The following is a 19,584-nucleotide window of genomic DNA, read 5'->3' on the forward strand; positions in this document are numbered from 1 at the left end:
GCCCCGCGGCTGCCGTGAGGGGCTCCTGGACGCGCGGGGCGGGGCGGCCGGGGCCGTCGGTCCGCGGCAGTAAGCCCCGGAGTGTCGGGTTAGCCTTCGGCGTCTCAGCGTCGACTGACGGCAAGTGAGCTTTCACGAGCAAAACCCTCGAGATGTGCCACTTAGGGGTGGAAAAGTCCTGCTCGGAGGGCAGAGGGGTTAGGGCCGGAGTCACAGGAGGTGGGTATGTGTTGTGATTAACGCTCACGTCATCGGAATTACGAGACCTTGGAGGGTATTAAGCCCTCCCCCTTTTTTCCCCCTTTCAGTAGATACTATCTGCTCTGTGCATGGGAAAACCAAAACCCTTTCGCAGATAACAGTGTTCCCGTTTCTGCCTTCCACTCCTGGAAACTTCGCCATGCAAAACACGAGAGATGAATAAGCTTTTTCTTTTTCTCTGTGTAAGTCCCGCCGAGCTGGAAACAGCCAAATTTTTGTGCATAGTACTTTTTTGGTAGTATTGTCAAAGGTGAATTCACGTTAAATTCACCGTGGCTTTGAGACACCGAGGTGGTACCCGGCAGTGTGGCTTGCTGGCTGGCACTTGCTGATTTTGCTAGAGGAACTCCATCAGAGTGGTTCCAGCGAGGCACTGTTGGACTCCACGGTTACAGAGCGAGCGGGAGGCACGCTCGACTTCTGTCTTGATGAACCAAGAGCATTTTTCAGTGTTTCCTCTTTAAACTTTGGACACCTCAGAAGCCTTTGTGAGTTGTGGTTGGTAGAGTTTGACACTGCAGTGGAAGCGTTATCTGGAAGCTGCACCTTAAAAGTGTGTGAACTTTTACTAACTTGGAATCCAAGAAACTGAACTCACCAGCCAGAGAAATTTTCAAAAGCACCTTTGTTTCTACCTGAATCAAAGTTGGTCTGTTCATACCAAAGCTTAAACAGTCTTACTTTCCTTTTTTTTGAAACTCAGTACTCTCACAGAAATTGTTTTTTTCACTCTAGGTAGTAAGAGTAATCATGGTGAAGTGTTCCTGTAGACAGTAGTAAAGATGTTCAATTTGAGATGACGTATTAAATTTGGCTTTTTCTTTTGAAAATCCTGGGCATAGATTTGCATCCTGTTGTGACTGAGCTCTTTATCCTTCTGAAGTAGAGCAAAACTGGTTTACATAGCCTCCATGTGGGTGCTATTTTTACTTCCAGCAGTTTCTGCCGGCTTTGTGCATGGACTAGACTCAGGAGTCTCTCTCTCTCAGTACTAGACTTCGCAGTGTTGGCTTTCAGACTTGTACACTTCTTGTTGTAGAGGTACTGAATATGCTTGTGACTGAAATCCCATTGAGACCTATGGCTCCCTGTTTTTTTAAAAAAAAGTAATATGTCTCCACAAACTGGTTGCTGTGTAGAAATGCAAAGGATGGTGTCTGTTGTGCCTGGTAATATATGGTACTTATTTCTGAAAACAGGGTTCAACTATTCATTGTTTCTCCTCTTCCTTGAATTGTAATACATGAAATAGTCTTTTTTTCTCCTAAAAAGAGGGCTGCTTCTCATAACTTACATGTGACTACACATTGTCCCATGTATGCAGAAAATAAGTGAGGGAGTAAAAAAAAAACCAACCCAGACTCCTTGGTGTTGCAGTAGAATCAAGCAAAAGTTGAAGTTAGGAAAGTTTTTTTTATGTGCATGGATCAGATTACAGGAGTGCCTAAATATACTGTAGGAATACGTTTGTGGGTTTTTAGCTGGGCTAGGAGGAATCCAACAAACTGTAACTGCAGAGACATACTTGCAGTATCTGTTCTGAGTACTTTGTGCCTTGTCAGCAGTGCAGGAAGACATTTTTATTAGGGCTTCCTCCATGGGCCTGTGAACTTTCCTTGTCATTTCCTTATTAATGTTTTCTGATAAATGGAATATAGTGCCATCGTTTCAGATAAGTGTTGACTCCGTAGGAGTTTTGGGTACAAAAATGCTGCTGTAATTCTGGATGTGAAACTAATCTGTTGACACTGGAAATGGATGGGAAGAGCCTTATTTAACATTTCTAACAGCAAATAGTTTAAAAAGTTCTACCATAGGAATCTGGTTCAGGAGGATAGTCAAGATCTCTCTGTGGAAGTTAGCTACAGGGTACGCTGTTCATTCTTCTTTATATTAGAAGGGCAGTGCTGGTGCAAAGTACACATACAACATTGGAAGTAAGTGCAAAAAACAGGGCTACACCATACCTCTTGCAGAGAAAACACAAGAGGATTCATTAGGGCATATAATTAACAAGCTGTTAGGTCAGCATAGATCTTCGTGGTCGTTACACCCTTAATCTAGTTAATGCATTGTATTAGTCTTATCTTACTTCAATTAAGTTTCCTGTCTATATGCGTAAAGTCAGTAACACAAAATCAAATTGGTTTTTGGGCTCAGTTCAGGCCTAAGCAAGTCAGGAGACTTCTTTAACTTTCTATGGCCTGCTATTTAGATGTTTTCCTGTTGATGAAGGCTTGAAGTTCGCAGTGATCTGTGCTGATTCCTGGTGAATCATCTGTGGGCTGTGCTGATGCCGTAATATATCCTGTAACACTGATATGTTGTTCATGTCACTGTGATGGTTGCAATCCTCCTTAGGAAATTGCTGCTGGAAAGGCTCACCTTGAAGCTAGTGAAGAAGATTCACCCTGTAGACTCTGTGAATGCAGTAGAAGTTGCAATAGTGGTATGGATGAGCAAACCCTCAATTCTGTTGCCCTGCTCTTCATACTACTACGCTGGTAGTTCAGACCTCATCTTCCCAGTGTGGGCAGGTGCAGTCTAGAGCTGCTAGTACAGTAGGCAGGAGGTCTTGGAATGCTCCTCTGAAACTAAGAAGATACTGGTGAATTCTTTTTCCAGCTTTGCCATGCGGCAAGTCTGAGACAGCGATGATGGCTTCATCTCTAGACATCTGCTTTCCTTCCACTTGCACAATTTTTTTTCATCCCTTCAAATGTAAAGCTTTCTGATGCAGATAAATATCAGCAAGTGGCATGTTGGAATAAATACATGGACGTGTTGTGTTTCTCTCAAGTTGATGGGGCAACTTGTGTTGGATGCACATGCTTCCCCTTTTCTCCCCTGTTTCTCCCTGCCCCCATTTCTATTAATTAGCAACAAAGGGGCTTCTTTGGTTGATTTGCTCCCATACACCAGTAAAAGAAAACTCTCTAATACACCCTAGAACATCCATTTTGAGGTACAGAAGTAGTCTTAGGCTTTGTTTAATCTGCAGTCTTTGCTATCATACTTAAAACCTCTATTATTCTAGAGGACAGTGTAGCATGGTGTTGTTGGGGTGTTACAGAAAAAAAACCCCAACAGAACAAACACATGAAAATCCCTTCAAAAGACAGAAGACAAAAGAATTGCTGTAGTGTCTCGATGAGAAAGCACTAGGAGAAAGACCCAGCAATATTGTTGCGTTGTATGCTGTGAGAGTCATCTGAAGTATCCTGAGGAGAGGAGAAACAAGAAATACGCTTGAATTATTCTGAAAGAATTACTTTGTCGTTTTTATTTTTGTTGTGTTGGCTGACCAAAATGTATGGTAGAATTCTTGTTTCCTTTCTGACGGGAGAGGGTTAGGAAGGGTTCATGTGAAAAACATTTGAAAAGAAATGACCAAGAATCAGAGGGAGATGTCTTTGCCCCCATTATTTCCACTTCTCCCTTTGTTTGTTCCCTTGTGCGTTTATGCATATGTGGACCAGTAAATGAACTCCATTTCTCTGACCACCTTTTCCATGTAAGCACCTTTTTTCCTGAGGTATACCTGTCAGCCTCTTAGAAATGCAAGTTAATAATTTATATTTGTACAGTAGCTTACAAATTTTTTATATCATTTTGCTACTTCACAGGAATCCTTTTGGTTTCCCATGTCAGTACACTGATTCTTTCCCCAGGTCTCCTTAACTGCTCTGCTGAATCCCTGGATCCTTTCTTCCCTTCCTTCCCCAGTTTCTTGATGGAGAGCTTGTGCTTATATTGACAGTGACCTTTCTCTGTCGTTACCACTGGTGTTCAGACTCATTGCCCTGTGTATTCATACTTTCCCGTCCTCACCCAACATTGGTGTTCCAGGATCTTGCTTGCTTCCTCCAACCTAAGCAGCTCGGTCTGCCTTGTGTTTCTGCTTCTTTGCTTCCTCTCCTGCCCCTTCCATGATCGGTTCTCGAGTGGCCTTGCAAACATTTTTTTTACACTGCTCTTTCCCCTTGCTTTCTGCTGCCTCACAGATTCCCTCTTCTGCTCTTGCCCTTCCTGCTGGATGAGCCAGCCTGGTGGGATGTACTGGAGGAGCAGGCTGTGTACTATTAAGCTGCTGGTGGTTTTCCACAATATTTTGAGGTCTCTCTAGCCTTTCTTGGCAGATGTGGCTGTTTTCCCACAGAACAGCAATTTCTAGCTGTCAGCATGCTTCTCACCACTTCTGCTTTACAAGACAAATTAAAGAGCTGCACCCTTCAGTCTCAAACGGAAGGGTTTTGTACAGGGCCAGTGATAGACTGTGGCTCTTAACTTGCTTAAATAACTCCTTCTCCTGTGTTGGATCCAAAAATGCCTTCTGTTGACTATTTAGTCTATCTGATTTGATTGGAAAAAATCATAGCGTGTGGTCACCAGTGTGCATAGAGCGGCTTAAAAATATTGTTTGTGGGTTTTTTTCCTAAATCTGGACTATTTTTATTTTCCTTATGAGTGAAAACTTTAAGGCTTTTTAACTTTAGCTGTAATGTGTATTATATCATTTGCTACATGTCAAAAATTATACTTTACCAAAGAGTAGGCTTTCTGGCAAATTGCTTGATAGAAGAAAATAACACATTCTGCCTGATGCATTTCAATAGCTTCTGTAATGAAAAGCATCAGATAAAAATAAAATGCTTTCAATTCTATAGATCAGTCTGTAGTTGATGAAATGTTGTTTCTTGCTCCTGTACCTTAGAATTTAAGGGCCAGTACATCCTGTCAACTTAATTTCTCTGTGCATGGAATTTGCAGTACAAAACTGGATCTCTGCTTTTTTTTTTTTTTTTTTTTTTTTTTTTTTTTTCCCCACTGTTAAAAACCCGAAATATCTTATGAACCTTTGAATGCAGTATTATATTTTGGCTTTTATAGTAAATCACTAGCATTCTTTTCATTGGTGGGTGGTGGAAATAGCTTATAACTCTTGTTCTGCCACTGTTTTGTCTTGCTGCTGCTCAGTTTTACTCAAAGGATAAAAACCACGTTCCCATGAGACTTTTTGCAGATGTTGTTTATGTAAAAACTCCAATGGCAAAAAAATAATTCAAAATTTTATGTATGCACTTAGTTTAGCTTAAGAGTCTGCTGAACTCTCTTTGTTTGAGAATGATTTTTATTTAGCATTTGTAAACCTAATCTGATGCAACTCTGAATCATTTCAATTCTCTGAGCTTGCAGATTGTATCTGTCATCTGTAACTTTTCTTCTTGGTGTTACATGCAAAAGCTTCTCTAGAGTTATTTGACTGATGTGAGTGAGACCCATTCCCTGAGAGATCTGGTTAAACCCTGGCCTCCTCCCGTGCCCCAGTTTCTGTGTGAGAGAAGCTGATGGTGTGCTGCTGCTTGGCTTTCGGCTTAGGCAGTGTCTGTATCTCTTCATTATGTGTGGTGTTGAAATCCAGGGTGCTGTTATCATACCAAAATCTTGTAAATGCTCCTTAAGAAAAAGTCCCTCTGTTCTTCCCATACCACACCTGTTTTTCAGAAAAAATTTCACTTCTCAGACTAAATTTCACCATTCCACCATAGTTTCTTCCATTATGTGACCATAAGCCTGAAAGATGCTTGCTTGGTCAGTGGCCAGTAATCTGCTGTGTAAAGAGATGATATCATACTCTACCTCTCTTTAAATTTGTGCTTACGGGTTGTACCCATTGCTTCTTAAGATGTAAACATCTAGAGGCTTTATTTCCTTTTTTCAAATTTATAGATTTCATTGTGATCACAGGGACATGGTGGGATATCTCACGACTGGGGTGCTGCAATGGATGAATGCAGGCAGGCACTTCAAGAAGGACAAGCCAGGAAGGCAAGGATAAGGAGTTGCCGTTCATGTGAAAGAACATCAGTGACATGTGAAGCTTTGCCTTGGGATGGATGATGGGCCAGCTGAGAGCAGGTTGTGATTAGTGGGTGACATTGTTTTGGGTGTCTGCTGTAGGCTGCCTTATTGGGAAGAAGTAGTAGATGATGCCTTCTTCAGACAACTGGAAGAAACCTCACGTTCTCAGGCTCAGATCCTCATGTGGGTCTTGAACCACCCTAACATCTGCCGGGAGGACAACACTGTGGGATGTAAACAATCCAGGAGTTTTCTGGAGTGCATTGATGGCTTTCTAACGCAGGTGATGAAGGAGTCAGTGGACGGAGGTGCTCTGCTGGACCTCATACTTATAAACAAGAAAGAACAGGTTGAGATGTGAAGGTCAGGGTTGCAGTGGCTGTAGTGACTGTGGCCACCTTGGCTGTAGTGACCGTGAGATGGTGAAGTCTAGGATCTGAAGAGGAGGGAACAGGGCAAGAAGCAGCATCACAACCCAGGACTTAAGGAAACGGACTTTGGCATGTTCAGGGATCTGCTTGAAGGTGGTTAATAAGAAAGATGTTCATGCTGCCATTCAGAGGGACATTGCCAGACTGGAGAAATGGACAGAGAGAAATCTCATGAGGCTCAGTAAAGAGAAATGCAAAGCCCTGCATGCACTTGGGGAAGAATTACCTCATTCTCTAGTATAGGCTGGGGGACAACTGTCTGGGAAGCAGCTTTTCAGAAAAAGGCCCTGTGTGACCTGGTGGACAAGTTGACCATGAAGCAGCAGTGCTCCCTCATGGCAAAGAATGCCATCGGTGTCCTGAGCTGTGTTAGGAAGAGCACTGCCAGCAGGTGATCCTTCTCTTCTGGCCAGCATTGGGGGAAACACATCTGGAGTGCTGTGTCCAGTGCTGGGCTTCCCAGAAGAGAGTCATGGGCATAGTGGACCAGGTCCTGCAAAGGGCCACAAAGGCTATTAAAAGGTTGGAGTGTCTGTCATGGGAAGAAGCTGAAAGAGCTGGGATAGTTTAGCATGGAGAAGAAAAAGGCTTATGTGATCTTACTGGTGTATATAAATACTTGATGGGTGGGTGTAAAGAAGACAGAGCAATACTCTTCTCAGGGGTGCCCCGCAACATTATAAGAGGCAACGGGCAGAGACTGAAACACAGGCAACTTTGTCTGAAATAAGAAAACACTTCTTTTACTGTGAGGGTGGTCAGACACTGGCACAGGTTCACAGAGATGTTGTGGAATCTCTACCTTTGGAGGTACTCAAAACCTGACTGAACATGGTCCCCGGTGACCTGCTCTAGGTGTCCCATGCTTTGAGTAGGGGGTTTAGATGGGCTAGATGATCTCCAGAGGTCTCTTCCAACCTCAACTGTTCAGCGATTCTGTAGAGGGCATATCAAGGATTTTACCTGTCTTTAGCTTTGATGTTTTTAATGATGAAGATAAAATTGTCATGTTTTTCACTGTTTATTCACCCTCAAATGTTTAATGTGTTTTACTTTTAACATCAATAGTGTCATGGTGGTTTTGCACACGCTGCTGTAAATCCCTGAAAAAATACCACTAGATGATTTGAGCAAGCATGTACTTCCAGTTAATATCAGAGAGAGAACTATGCCACTGTGTGAAACTGAAGTAGACTGTATGCACACAGTAAAGGTAGTTTTACGGAAAGTTCAAGAATTTTTTTTCAGTATGACAAATGCTATGTAAAATACTTTCTAAGAACACCTGCAACTTTACAACTTAAGTGTCTTGAGAATACGTAGCTTTTGTAAAACTTTTTGTGAGCATAGTCAATTACTACTAGTGTGCAATGCACGGTTGAATTATTAAAATAAATGTCTGTAGAGAAGCAACATTGGATCCTTATATTAACATCTCTCAATATAGAACACTGTGTTGAGGCTCCAAAGAAGTTTATTACCAGATAAGTATCTCTGCTTTTTATGATAGCTTCCAGGTTCTTCTGTTGTATTGCTTAAGACTTTGAAGAAAATATTGTGCTTTTTGACATCACATCTGAAAGACCACAGCCTGATGTGGGCAGAGGGAGAATTTGGTGTCCCCTACAAAGTCTGATTTCTCTGTTAATGTCCCTGAGATTGTGCAGAAGATTTTGAAGTCTGCTTGGTTTGAAATACTTTCTAATGGCAGGTTTTTTTGTAGTAACAGCCGAGTTCTGCTGGGTTTTGACCTCAGTTGGAAGAAAGTAATTAGGTGGTTATGTTTCCATACTTTTTTCTGTGTTGTTGTAGTAAATTGGTAGCATCCCCTTTTCTGTGTGATGTACACAGATAGGACAAGGTCTGTGGGCAGAGATTATATAACTGTAGCTCTAAAATACATGTTATTATTATACATAGAATTATTTTTCTAATTATATCAGTTGGTCTAAAAAAAGGATGTTACCTCCTGCCAACAGTCTTGTGTACTGGAAAAATGCATGCTATAAATTCATTAGTGGGATTAAATGTGTTTTTGTTTTTTGTTTTTTGTTTTTTCTCCAAATGGCAAATGCATTTAACTGCAATGAATCCATATTTTGTTGTAGCAGATATTTTCTGGCCTCTCTTAAAGGCAGAGATGGTCTCTCCCACCACTGTACTCTAATGGCTATGGCATCAAGTGCTCTTTAACCTTTATTGGCTCTGCTTAATCGACATAAAAGAGAAAGTAAATCCTTGCCTGCCAGGAAACAGTATGAGACAGCCTGTTCAGTGCATCTCTTGGAGCAGCATTTTGACTCAATGCTGCAGTGTACTGGTTTCTGAAAGTGGATACTCTCTTGTTATTTTTTAAAATGGATGGTAACAACCAAGTCTAGGACCTGCAATTGGCCCATCATTGACTGTAGTTCAGCAAATGTCAGGTGCTTTGAAAATAGTTCATCATTTTTGCTTTGTCTCCTGTAGACCCTTTCCCCATAATCCTTCTGCCTGGCTGATCCTTCATACTGGGCTTTAAAGCATCCGTTGGAGGGGAAGATGGCAGTTGCAACATCTGGTTCTGTTTAGGGTACATGCCCCTGTGATCTTTCATTAATGCTTTCTCCTGTCTGGAAATCTGGTAATTTATTGATGTTTTGTATGGATTCCTGCTTGACTGTTTTGTCTTCCATTAATATTCATGTTAACGAAGTTGGTGCTAGGATGATGCAAGACCAAAGTACAACTTTAATATACTCTACAAACATGGTCTGAGAATGTGATACAAATCTGTCACGTTGTCAAAAATCTGTGGCAGTTCTGGTTTTGCTATGAAACATGTGAAGACAGACCTCAGCTGTGTGGAGCAGTTGTCCATTTGCCAGCTTGCCACCTAGCCAAGTGGGCAGGGGTTCTGTGTACTGTGGTTCATCACCAGCTGCTGCTGCGTCTTCTCATGTCTTGAGAGGAAATCCATTACCTGCTTCCAGTAACACTGATACAGTTGTCAGCTGCATGAGGGCTCTGCTGTGCTGCACTGAGAATTAGTCCCTGTCCTTGGAAATAATTTCAGTGCCTCGGTACTTTATTTGAAAATTAAAGTGTGTTTAGCCCAAGGGATCATATGGGACGTGTACTTGTGAAACCCTGTTGCCCTTACCAGCTGTCCCTGGTGCTCGCAGGTGAAACCAGGTTGGAATGACTCGAGGGATCTTGATGTTGATAGCAGGTTTTGTGGGAGATGCCAAGCTGATAATTCCCATACTAGACTTCACTGGAGTCCACTGGGAGCTCATTACACGCTTCATGAAACCAGAGTAGGCTCGAACAACTTCCTCAGCATTTCATCGTACAGCTACTTGGGATGTGCTTCTAGGGGAAGGTGTCTGTTTTCTGTGCTCTTGCTGGTTTTCCTCAGTGCATCCACTTGTGCTACTGGATGGATTTTAAGATGGCGAGGTACAGGATTGCATCCTAGAAAGAGTTTTTTGCTTACAAGTTAGTTGAGGCTTTTGACTGGGGGTGCCTTGAGGCTTGAGTGGAGGGCAGGGTGTGTTAGAGTTCGCTGTGAGTGTAAGCATAGCCATGGTCATCAACTCCAGGCTAGTATGTCCAGTGGCTGACTTCAGAGTAGAACCAATGTCTGAAATCCCACCAGCTGGTTAGCGTAGCATGTTGAGTGTCCTCTTCCTTGGAATCCTTAACACTGAATGTCCCCTATGGATAGTCTTTCAAAGAGTTGACTATTGATGATTTCTACAACAGTGGGATGGGGGAGGAATGAGGAAAAAGCTTGCCCTTCCCTCTTCTCCTTTGCCCTTCTGACAGAAAAGGGGAATGTGTTTGTTCATGTGCCTGTACCAGCACCTGGTTATTAAACACATACCTGGGAAGCACAACACTTGAATAGTGCTGCTTCTGCCTTACATGATTTCATCCTTGTTCTCCTTGTAGTGTCCTGACCACCAAGCAGAATGTTCACCTAAAGAAAGGTTGGGCTTCCCCTGCTCTCTTGCTGAAGCCGTGCAATGATGCAGGCAAAAATTAACTTAGAGGGGCCAAAAGCAAGTGATTGGGGACCTTGCCAGAGAACTGGAGAGCATTGTGTCTGGCATGCTGCAAGGTTATTTTGCAGATTTGGTGCCTTGTCTTCTTCACTGCTTTGCTTTCCAAAATCAAATTGCAGCTTCTGCTTGTGTTTGCCTGAAGAAAGACTTTTTTCTGAGGCCTTTTTGAGACAGTATAAAAAGGGCGAGGGAAGGATTGATTGAGATTTCCCTTATCCAGTGACTGCAGGAGGACACACAGCTGGTGAATGGAAGAAAGTGAAAGCTTCCCCCGTTGATTTTTGTTTACAATGTAGGAGAAGAAAATGGACCCTGAAGTAAGATTACGAGTAGGTATGCAGTTAGGAGTTAAGCTGTATTTAAATTACTGTGTGTAGCTTTTTAATTCTACAGTTCAGATATCCTTTAGCTGCTCAGTTATAGGTTTGGAGAATGGGTGAAATAAATATGTGGTGAAAAATGGGTGAAATATGGTGTTTAAGAAACAGGACCTAGTAGTGTACTGTGTGGTGGTAGTTTACTCAATTCCTGTTTGAATATAATAGTGTAATTTCCTGAAGAAGCTTTAAAAGCTGAGACAGCATGCATATGTTGAAGATCCATATTGGTGCCTAAGGGAAACTTGACATAAGAGCAGGTACTCACAAATTTTTAAGCTCATCAGCAACAGCTCAAGTGCCTGCGGCAATTAAAAAAAAAATCTATTCTGTGCGAATATAACTGAAAGGAGTTAATTTGCTATTTTCTTCCTCCTCTCCCCCTCATTCTAATTTCTGCTGCTCATGCTGGCCCATCTTGAAAATTAGGCATTGGATTTCATTAGTCTCTAATTTTGATTCTCTTTGCTGCTAGTAGTGGTCTTTTTATGGAAACATTTTGCTTAACACAATAAGCTTTTAGTTATGCTACTCGTGCCTAACGGGTTTGGAGTTTGACATGTCTGTAGCAGTGAGAGGTTGCTCCTCCCCTTAAACAGCATTAGCTGCAAGTAGGTCTTCATGCCCTCCTTTGTTTTTTATTTCAATTGCCTATTGTTTTCATCTATTTCTTTTTTTTTTTTTTTTTTTTTTTTTCTTCCCCTGTCAGGAAAGATGCTGAAGTATTCAGGCAAGATTCTAGGGTATGGATGTTTTTTTTGTTGCAGGAGTGAATCACTGAAAGAAAACCAGCAACGTGTGTTGTTTTGGCCACTTTCACAGGAGAAAATATCAAATTTTATCAGTCCTACTTGTTTGGCTTAATTCTGTTAACTTTAATTTCTAGAATCAAGAGTGCCAGTTGTAGTGGTATTCTTTTTTTAAAAAAAAGTATAAAAATAAGGTCTGTGGGATCACTGTCTGTTTATACTTTTCAGTGAGTCATGCACTTATCTCTTACTTTTTTTCCTTCCGTTGGCTGACATCGACCCCATTTTGTCAGAATGAAGTTTTTTAAAAAATATGTGGCTGGGTGGAGGAGAGAGACTTGGGTAGTTTTCCAGTGTGAGAAGAGCTCTATTCAAGATGTGTGTTCTTAGAAAATTCATGTAAGAGAAACCTCTATAAATTATTTGATAGCAGGAAAATCTTCAATTGAAGGTTGGGAATTGCCAGTACATAGAAGGTTGTAGGCTTCTTTATTGCTGATGCTCATGGAATTATTTGTCTCATTGAAGCACTATTAATTAGGCTGGCTAAACTAAGCAGCTTTAAAAGTGTTGCCAAGATACTTGTAGAGACGTTAGGTCTGCAATCAAAACCTCCTATTATAGCATACTGGGTGGATGTGCTGCACTGGCCAGCAACCCCATTGCACTTTGGTTCACATTAGAGCTTTTCAAATAGAGACTGAACTGTGTCTGATATATCAAACTAGGAACATGTTTCTGTTTGGCATATATTTAAGAAATGACAGATATTGTTATATATACATATATATATATATATATATACACATATATATATATATATATATATACACACACATTTGTGGAACTCTATTGAAGCTCTTAATTATCTTTCTTCCCTCTGATCCTGTTTTGACAGGTGAAACAAATATAGCAAAAAGGAGGTGCTTGCTTCTCCAGTAGTGGTTTAGAGCACTAATGATGTGCCTTGGATAAAGGAAGAATAGTTACTGAAGTGGGAGTAGGATGTACTAAACGTGCAAGAGTGATTGAGTTCTGTAGTTTTAAGGAAAAAACCAAAGAAGTTCAAAGAAATGCCATTCACATAACTGCAGGTTCTGATTTTATCTAGGAAATAGTGTCATTCATTAAAAATTGTTATGCAAACTAGAAATAAAGATCCCAGTTCATTTTTCTTCTAAGTAGTCAGTTAAAGAAACAGGAATGCCTTTAAATGTTGTGTAATTTTGTTTGTTGCAAACATGTGCTCTGCATATTTAATAAATATATACAACACTGACACATGGTACAGTGAGGGGTCTCAAACTTCCCTAGGGATGTCCAGTTCTTAATAGCTATTTGATGAACATTCTATCTTTTAACCATGTTCTTTCTGTCTTTTCTTGCTTGCCATTGTAGAGAATCTCTGGCAAGGACAACTGTTGCTTATGAGAAGACTTGTAGGAGGACATAAATATTTATAACTTATAGCAGCTGTTTATAACTATTTAGCAGCTACATGCTGTCTGAGGAACACTTTTTGGCAAGTATTTATTTTGGACAGTGTTAGGACTGACTGGGATCTCTTCTGTGGAGTGTACTCCTGCTGTGTTTTCACAAAAGTATCTTTAAGTGCTTTTCTAAGCTTCTGATGGATACTCGGTTTAGTCATATAATAAATATTTAGCAAAATGGATGCATTTGTTTTAGAAGATAAAAAAATTAATGATATGAAAATGCAGTTATGGACCTTGTGAGGACAAAGAAGGATTGAAAAACCATGGCTATTTTAATTTTAATGTATGTTTTTAGGGAGCTAGAAATATGCAGTTGTAGAGGTTTTTTATCTTCCTCTTAGAATTTCAACTCTGTTATCGAAGGCCTTTATTACTTTGGAGGGAAGGAATGCCATTCTGACTCAAAAAATGCCTTTGAATTTTTGCATTCAGATCTGGTGCGTCTTTTGACTGCTGAGTGTTTATAAACTTTTTAAAGCTCTATCCTTCTTATTCCCTAAAAGGAACCCATGTTTTTGAGGGAAAACACATTAATTTCAGTTAATGTTTTATTTTTCTATGGCAAGGTATTTTGAAAGATTGGTTCTGAAGTTGCAGTCAGGTTTTAAGTTGCACTTATATCCAGGATCATAAATCAGGTTTTAAGATGCTCAAACGAAGTTTGAAAACCTGTGTCATAGTACAGATTCATGAGTGTGCTTTTACCTTGTGTCGTAGTAAGATGCCTGTATTACCGCCCATTTTGGTGTTGATCTAAGATAGAATTGGGTGAGCACAGAGCACACACTCTAGCACCTAAATAAAATAATAAAAAAGGTGCTAATTTCCAAGGAAGGATTGCAGGTCATTAAACGTAAGCAGATGTCCCAAACTTAGTAGCCATCTTCCAGTTACCCTTAGGGGCAAAACCCATGAGGGTATGAGCATGCACACATATCACGAGTGGGCGAGATGCCCAGTTTCTGACTGCTGGGCAAAAACGTCTGTGCAGCCTGGTGGCACAAAACTCTCTCAAAATTTGAGGAGTCTGTTCAGTTATGGTCAAGACAACTTCTATATAGAAGTCATCTAATTCTTCACAAATCCTCACCACTTGCTCTTATTCAAAGACCTGCCTGGAAGAGAGGAAAGCTGTGATGAGTAAGAGCTCTCCAGCTTTCCTAGGGATGCCTACATCTCAGTAAGTTTTTAATGACCATTTTGTCTTTCGATCATGAGCTGCTCCCAGTGCCTGGGGTTGACCTGACTTGCAGCTGGGCCTGTCTCCTTCGAGGGTTGTTTTGTCTTGGGAGCTGGCAGACCCTCTGAGCCTACAGCTGGGGGTCAGGGAAAGTTAGCATCCTGTCTGCACTGCATGCCCATGTCCTCACTGGTGAGACAGGGCTGGGTTGGGTTCCTCCTCGAGCCTGGAATTGTGCGTATTGCACCCAACTTTCATTAGTCCTTCTGAAACTGGGCCACGGAATGGGGGGTGTATGAGGCTAGAAAGAAAGTCTTCCCAAGGGAGGCTGGCTCTGTAACCTAGTTGGTTATGGTGTTTGCCAGTGAAGAAGACTTTGGCAGCCCCTCTCTGGGTTTTCTGGATCATCCTTTAGAAGTGTCCCTCTGCATTAACTTCCTAATGAGCCCTGATGTGTAATTAGGATGCTTTTAATTACCCTACTGGGTAACTTCATCCCATTAATGATTTTGAAGTAGGCACTCTGTATTTCACTAGTATCTGTCTGCTATGATCGTTAATACCAAGCTTTACAGATTTTTGTTTAAAATTTTTAATTTTAGGTAAAACACAGATTATAGTCTGTTTGCATGTAAATTAATTTTTATTAATACATTTTAATTAATGTTCATTCTCATAGAAGTCTGAAAGAGGTCTGCTGATTTTAAGCAGTAATTAGCTAAAATTTTGAAAGCAGCTTCTAGCTACTGCTTATCATTTATCATGCTTATGTGTGACTTATGTGAATAGTTTCTGACATGGAATTTTTTCTTTCCTTCAGCCTTTCTTTCAACTTGTGAAGTTACGGAAACTTGGGCTTAGTGATAATGAAATCCAGAGACTCCCTCCAGAAATAGCGAATTTCATGCAGCTGGTGGAACTTGATTTGTCTCGAAATGGTAAGCTCCAGTGTTAATTTGTTTGATTCCATACTGTCCTATGACATCGCCTGTAAAACTGGGTTAGTAGGGTTTTTCTGTCTCTGAAGTTGCTATCTATGTCCTGCAGAATGTTTTTCTGTATAATTCATGGATTTGCCTATAGTTCTAGATGGGGAGGAGGGAAAGAGCAGAAGAGAGCCAGTGGTGGAAATACAGTAATAAAATAACACTTGACTGTAGTTCTGCCTTTCTGAGAGCCTGCTTTATTTTTCAGTTTAAAGAATGCTTTACATCCTGTTTTTATATGTGTGTCTGTCACAATGTTGATTTCTTTCCCCAATCTCTCTGAAATGGCTAGAATTTAAGAAGAAGAAAAAAAAGAGGTTGAAAGAAAAAAGCTCTCTTCTGTCCAAAAAAGGCTTCCTTATGGGTTAGGAGTCCAATTCTTTATCTCTGCTCTCCTCTTTACCTGCGATTAGCAACAGGCAGAGGGCTGGTATTTCTAGCTGTACTTCTGGAAAAAGGATCAGTCTGTTTTTCACCTTCAGAGATAAATTCAGAAAAAGATGCTGGGAGAAACTGTCGTTTAAATTGGAAACCCACATGGGTTTATCATTTGGTTGTAATATTTGCTGCTTATATTGTCTTGAGCTGTGGTGGAGTGAAAACAGTTTTGTTTTTTTTTTTTTTTTTGGTGGCCTGGTGAACTTAGCAGTTCTGCAAGAAGTTCAGGGGCTGGTGGGTCACCTTTAAGCAGCCCTAATAACCCAGTGATCTAGAAACAGCAAATCCGTGTTACCAAATTAGAGCAACTGTCAGCTATTTTTGCCACTTTGTATGCAGTGGATATGCACAAAATGCTCTCTGAAGTGTGATGGATGGGGTGGGAGAGAGCAAGGTTGCATAACCTTGTATACAAGTGAGGAATGCAACTGAATATTCAAGAGAAGAAACAGTGCGATGGGGAGCCTTTTTTTCTTTATGGTTTAACTTCACATTGACCCTTTGCCACTGAAGAGTATCCAGTGACCATTTCACCTTCCTGTAACTGTGAAATTTGCATCTGTTCTTTATTTGTTTGGTGCTTGTAGTGCTGTCTCCATTTGATAATATAATTGATGAAGCATAATGATTCTCCAGGCTGAAAAATTTCTGTGAACCATATAATTTTATGCACATTTGCAAAACCTTGTAACAGAAGAAAACTGGTAAAAAAAAAAAAAAAGCCCTGAGAGACAGAAGAAACACATTAGTTAGAACATTTTAGAAATAAACGAACATTAATTGATGCAGTATTTTGACTACTGAGTTTGTCTGAGTTGGGTGCTGTCTGTGACAGACCTTGCACAAAAAGAAACACTCTATTGGCTTAGTAATTCTCTTTGCAAATGAATAACTAGCTGCAAAAGAGCTGGTGGATCAGAGCCATGTGAACTCTTGTCAGCCTGACTTGGAAGTTGGCTTGAGAGCTCAACTGTAACGAGAACAGATGGTGTGAACATTTATGGTCGGGTAGATGCATGCGTGTCATTAGAAGTTACTGCACAGGGAAGTGTTTTCTCAAGTGATGGGTTGGACTAATGCAGGTGGCAGGGAGCAGTTGTTTTCCTGTATCCAAGGTTCAGTGTTAATTGCCCATTTTATTGCATTACTTTCTCCTCTCTGTGATTGATTGCACAAGGTGACACTGCTTCCTTCTGCTTAATCATGTCACAGTTACTGCACGGTGTGACTCAAATGAAAAGTGCACCATGTGAGGTGGTGTAGAGGGGCCACAGCAGAAGATGACTGATGTTACTTTGTGCTGTTTGGTCATGTTGTGGTTGTCTCGCAGCTCTTCGAATTAAATGGCAAAACACACACCATCTGGGATGCTGCAGGGGGAATTCTCACATAAGATTTTGGAGATACACAGTATTTTCATTTCTTAGCTTTGTGTTTTGAACTCACTTTCCAATATGTCAGATTCTCAACCTGCCAAAGGTTTCTTCTGTTCCGTGGTTTGCACTCCCATCATTTTTTTTTCCTAACTACCAAAGTACTTAGAAAAAAAATAGGAACTCTTTGTATTCCTTTCAGGCAGAGCAAAACAGCCCAGCTTTTCAAAACGCAGTATGCTGCATGAATAGGAAAGTGTGATGGTGACATCTGAACTTGGAAATAAGAGATCATTGTTCTGTGTTTTTTGTTGTTTTAGCTGTCTGGTTCGGTGCACTAATTGCTTTCAGTTGTGTCCATTCTGTTTCCTCAAGAGCTTAAAAACGCAAATATAAATTCATTTAATGTTCTGTGTACAGAAAGTAGCCCCTTACATTTTAACCTCTCATCATGGGAGGAGGAGGAAAGGATTTTGGATAAACAAAGTACTCCCATTTCCCTGATAATAAAATAGGAACATGTCTTCCTTTCTTATACTCTCTAATCCTTTGGTCAGCATATGATCTTCAAGCTCCATGAGATGGTGGGTATACAATGTGGCTTGACATGGGTGCACTTCCAGGCTGCAGTGTCCAGCTGTGTTTTGTCCATGGTGAGGTGTTACATCTGGAGATAGGATCGCTCCCTCCAGGCAGGATCCCTCCTGACTCTTCAGAGATAGCTTTGGGTACCTGTGCAATGTGTTACCCACTGTGTAAATAGCCCTAGTTCAGAGGCACTCGGGAAAGGTGAACAGGAAGACTCTTAAGTTGGCTTTTGTAAATGCCCAGGTGCTTTCAAATGACCAAGACATCCTAGTGTATGTTAAAAATGTGCTACATAATTAATCCTTTAAGCAGTTTTGGTTCGTAAGTGAATCTAGAACTATAAAAATCCTAAGTAAAGCTCAAAAATCTTCAGCAGATGTAAACTTGCTGCTCGTGTGATCTTGGGTGTACGTGAGAGAAGTCTGGGGAGGGTAAGGTTAGAGCCTTAGTGGTGCAGAAGGAGAAGGTTTTGGGGAAGGCTAGGAGCCATATAATCTTAAACTTTTCCTGGATTATTTGCATGTTGATACTGTTTCTTATTCTTCTTCAAGGCCATGTGTTCATGCAGATTTCCTAGGAGGCATCCCTACCGTGCTTTTCTAGTCTGACTGAGGCTGTTATTTGAGCAAAGGTTGAATGGATGAATCAAGGATGGGAATATCAGAGGCAGGGAAGCTGTGTTAAGAAAACAGTTTAGTGATGGTGAACACTTTGAAGATTATTTGGCAATGCAGTTTATCTCTGCCCCTTGGTTTTAGGTTGTTCAAAAAGCTGATGTACTAGTTCTGAGGCTAAAGAAAACAGACTTGTAGGATTTCAACAGTGCATGTCAGAGCTTTTGAGTTGCTGGCAAAGCATTTCTGAGACTTGGAGTATTCCCTGTAGCATCTTCTGAGATAGATGCTCAACTGCTGTGTCTGAAGCTACCTCTAGTTTGGTTCCCACAGACTCTTCAGGTTTGGTTAAATCTTCTCCTGGATTCTCGCATCACTGATGAATTCTGCAAGGACACTGGGTCGCTGAAGTATCCTTGCTTCATGTCCTTGAAGTTTGGGTAGGGCACCTGTGCTCTGCATTGAGTTTCAGGGCAAGTCTTTGCTCTACATGGTAGAGGAGATGTCAGAAGCACCTGGTGTGCTCTTTGTTTTCCCACAGCACTTGGGCACTCTCCAGGACAAATCTTGAAAGACCCTGTGATTCAGAAAAGATGTGCAATCTCCAAAGGAACAAAGACATGCTCAAATTTCTGCAGTTTTTTCCTTGTGCCTTGGCTGGCACTTCATTAAGCTTTCCTCTCTCTCGAAGTGTGTGCAGCTTGTTTGAGATCCCTGGGAATTGTATCAGGCCGCTACCCATGCTGTTCAGCCCGCAGAGGTTTCCTCCAGTGACTCCCTCCCCCCTTCTCTTCTGCACAACGCCTGGAGGCTGAATTCTTAGAGCTTAGGGCCCTGCCATCCCGGATTCATTAAAATGTTAATGGATTTTCTTGTTCTGTAGCTTCTTCCAGACAGGAGGGGTAATGCATAAAGGTCCTGTAGTTAATTTAATGCATGCTGATATTTGTCATTACTACTTATGTGTGCTGTGTTCTTGCAGATGTGGTGCATTCCTTTTTAGTATCCCTCTTCTTGGAGAAGAGGGTTTTTTGCTTGCCTTTGTCAAGTATTTAATCCTCCGGATTCCACTGATGTGTTTTTGTCACGATGTTGCATGCTCCTTAAAATGCCCTTAGGTGTTAGTTTAATTGTAGTATTTTTATTTAAAAGAAATTGCTACCCCCCCCCCCCCCCCCCC

At 41.1% G+C, this 19,584-nt stretch overlaps 1 protein-coding gene across 1 annotated transcript in view; it reads left to right on the forward strand.

The window, feature by feature from the left end:
* The window catches only part of LRRC1 (leucine rich repeat containing 1), a 119,881-nt gene that overhangs the window by 46,093 nt on the left and 54,204 nt on the right, over positions 1-19,584 (forward strand). Inside the window, exon 2 of the mRNA XM_026844116.1 lies at positions 15,226-15,343. Within this exon, the coding sequence (XP_026699917.1) occupies positions 15,226-15,343 (118 nt within the window). The remainder of the gene's footprint in view (positions 1-15,225; positions 15,344-19,584) is intronic.

The sequence above is a fragment of the Athene cunicularia genome, assembly GCF_003259725.1.
Source record: "Athene cunicularia isolate RWA chromosome 3 unlocalized genomic scaffold, athCun1 chr3_part1, whole genome shotgun sequence".
Classification (NCBI taxonomy): domain Eukaryota; kingdom Metazoa; phylum Chordata; class Aves; order Strigiformes; family Strigidae; genus Athene; species Athene cunicularia.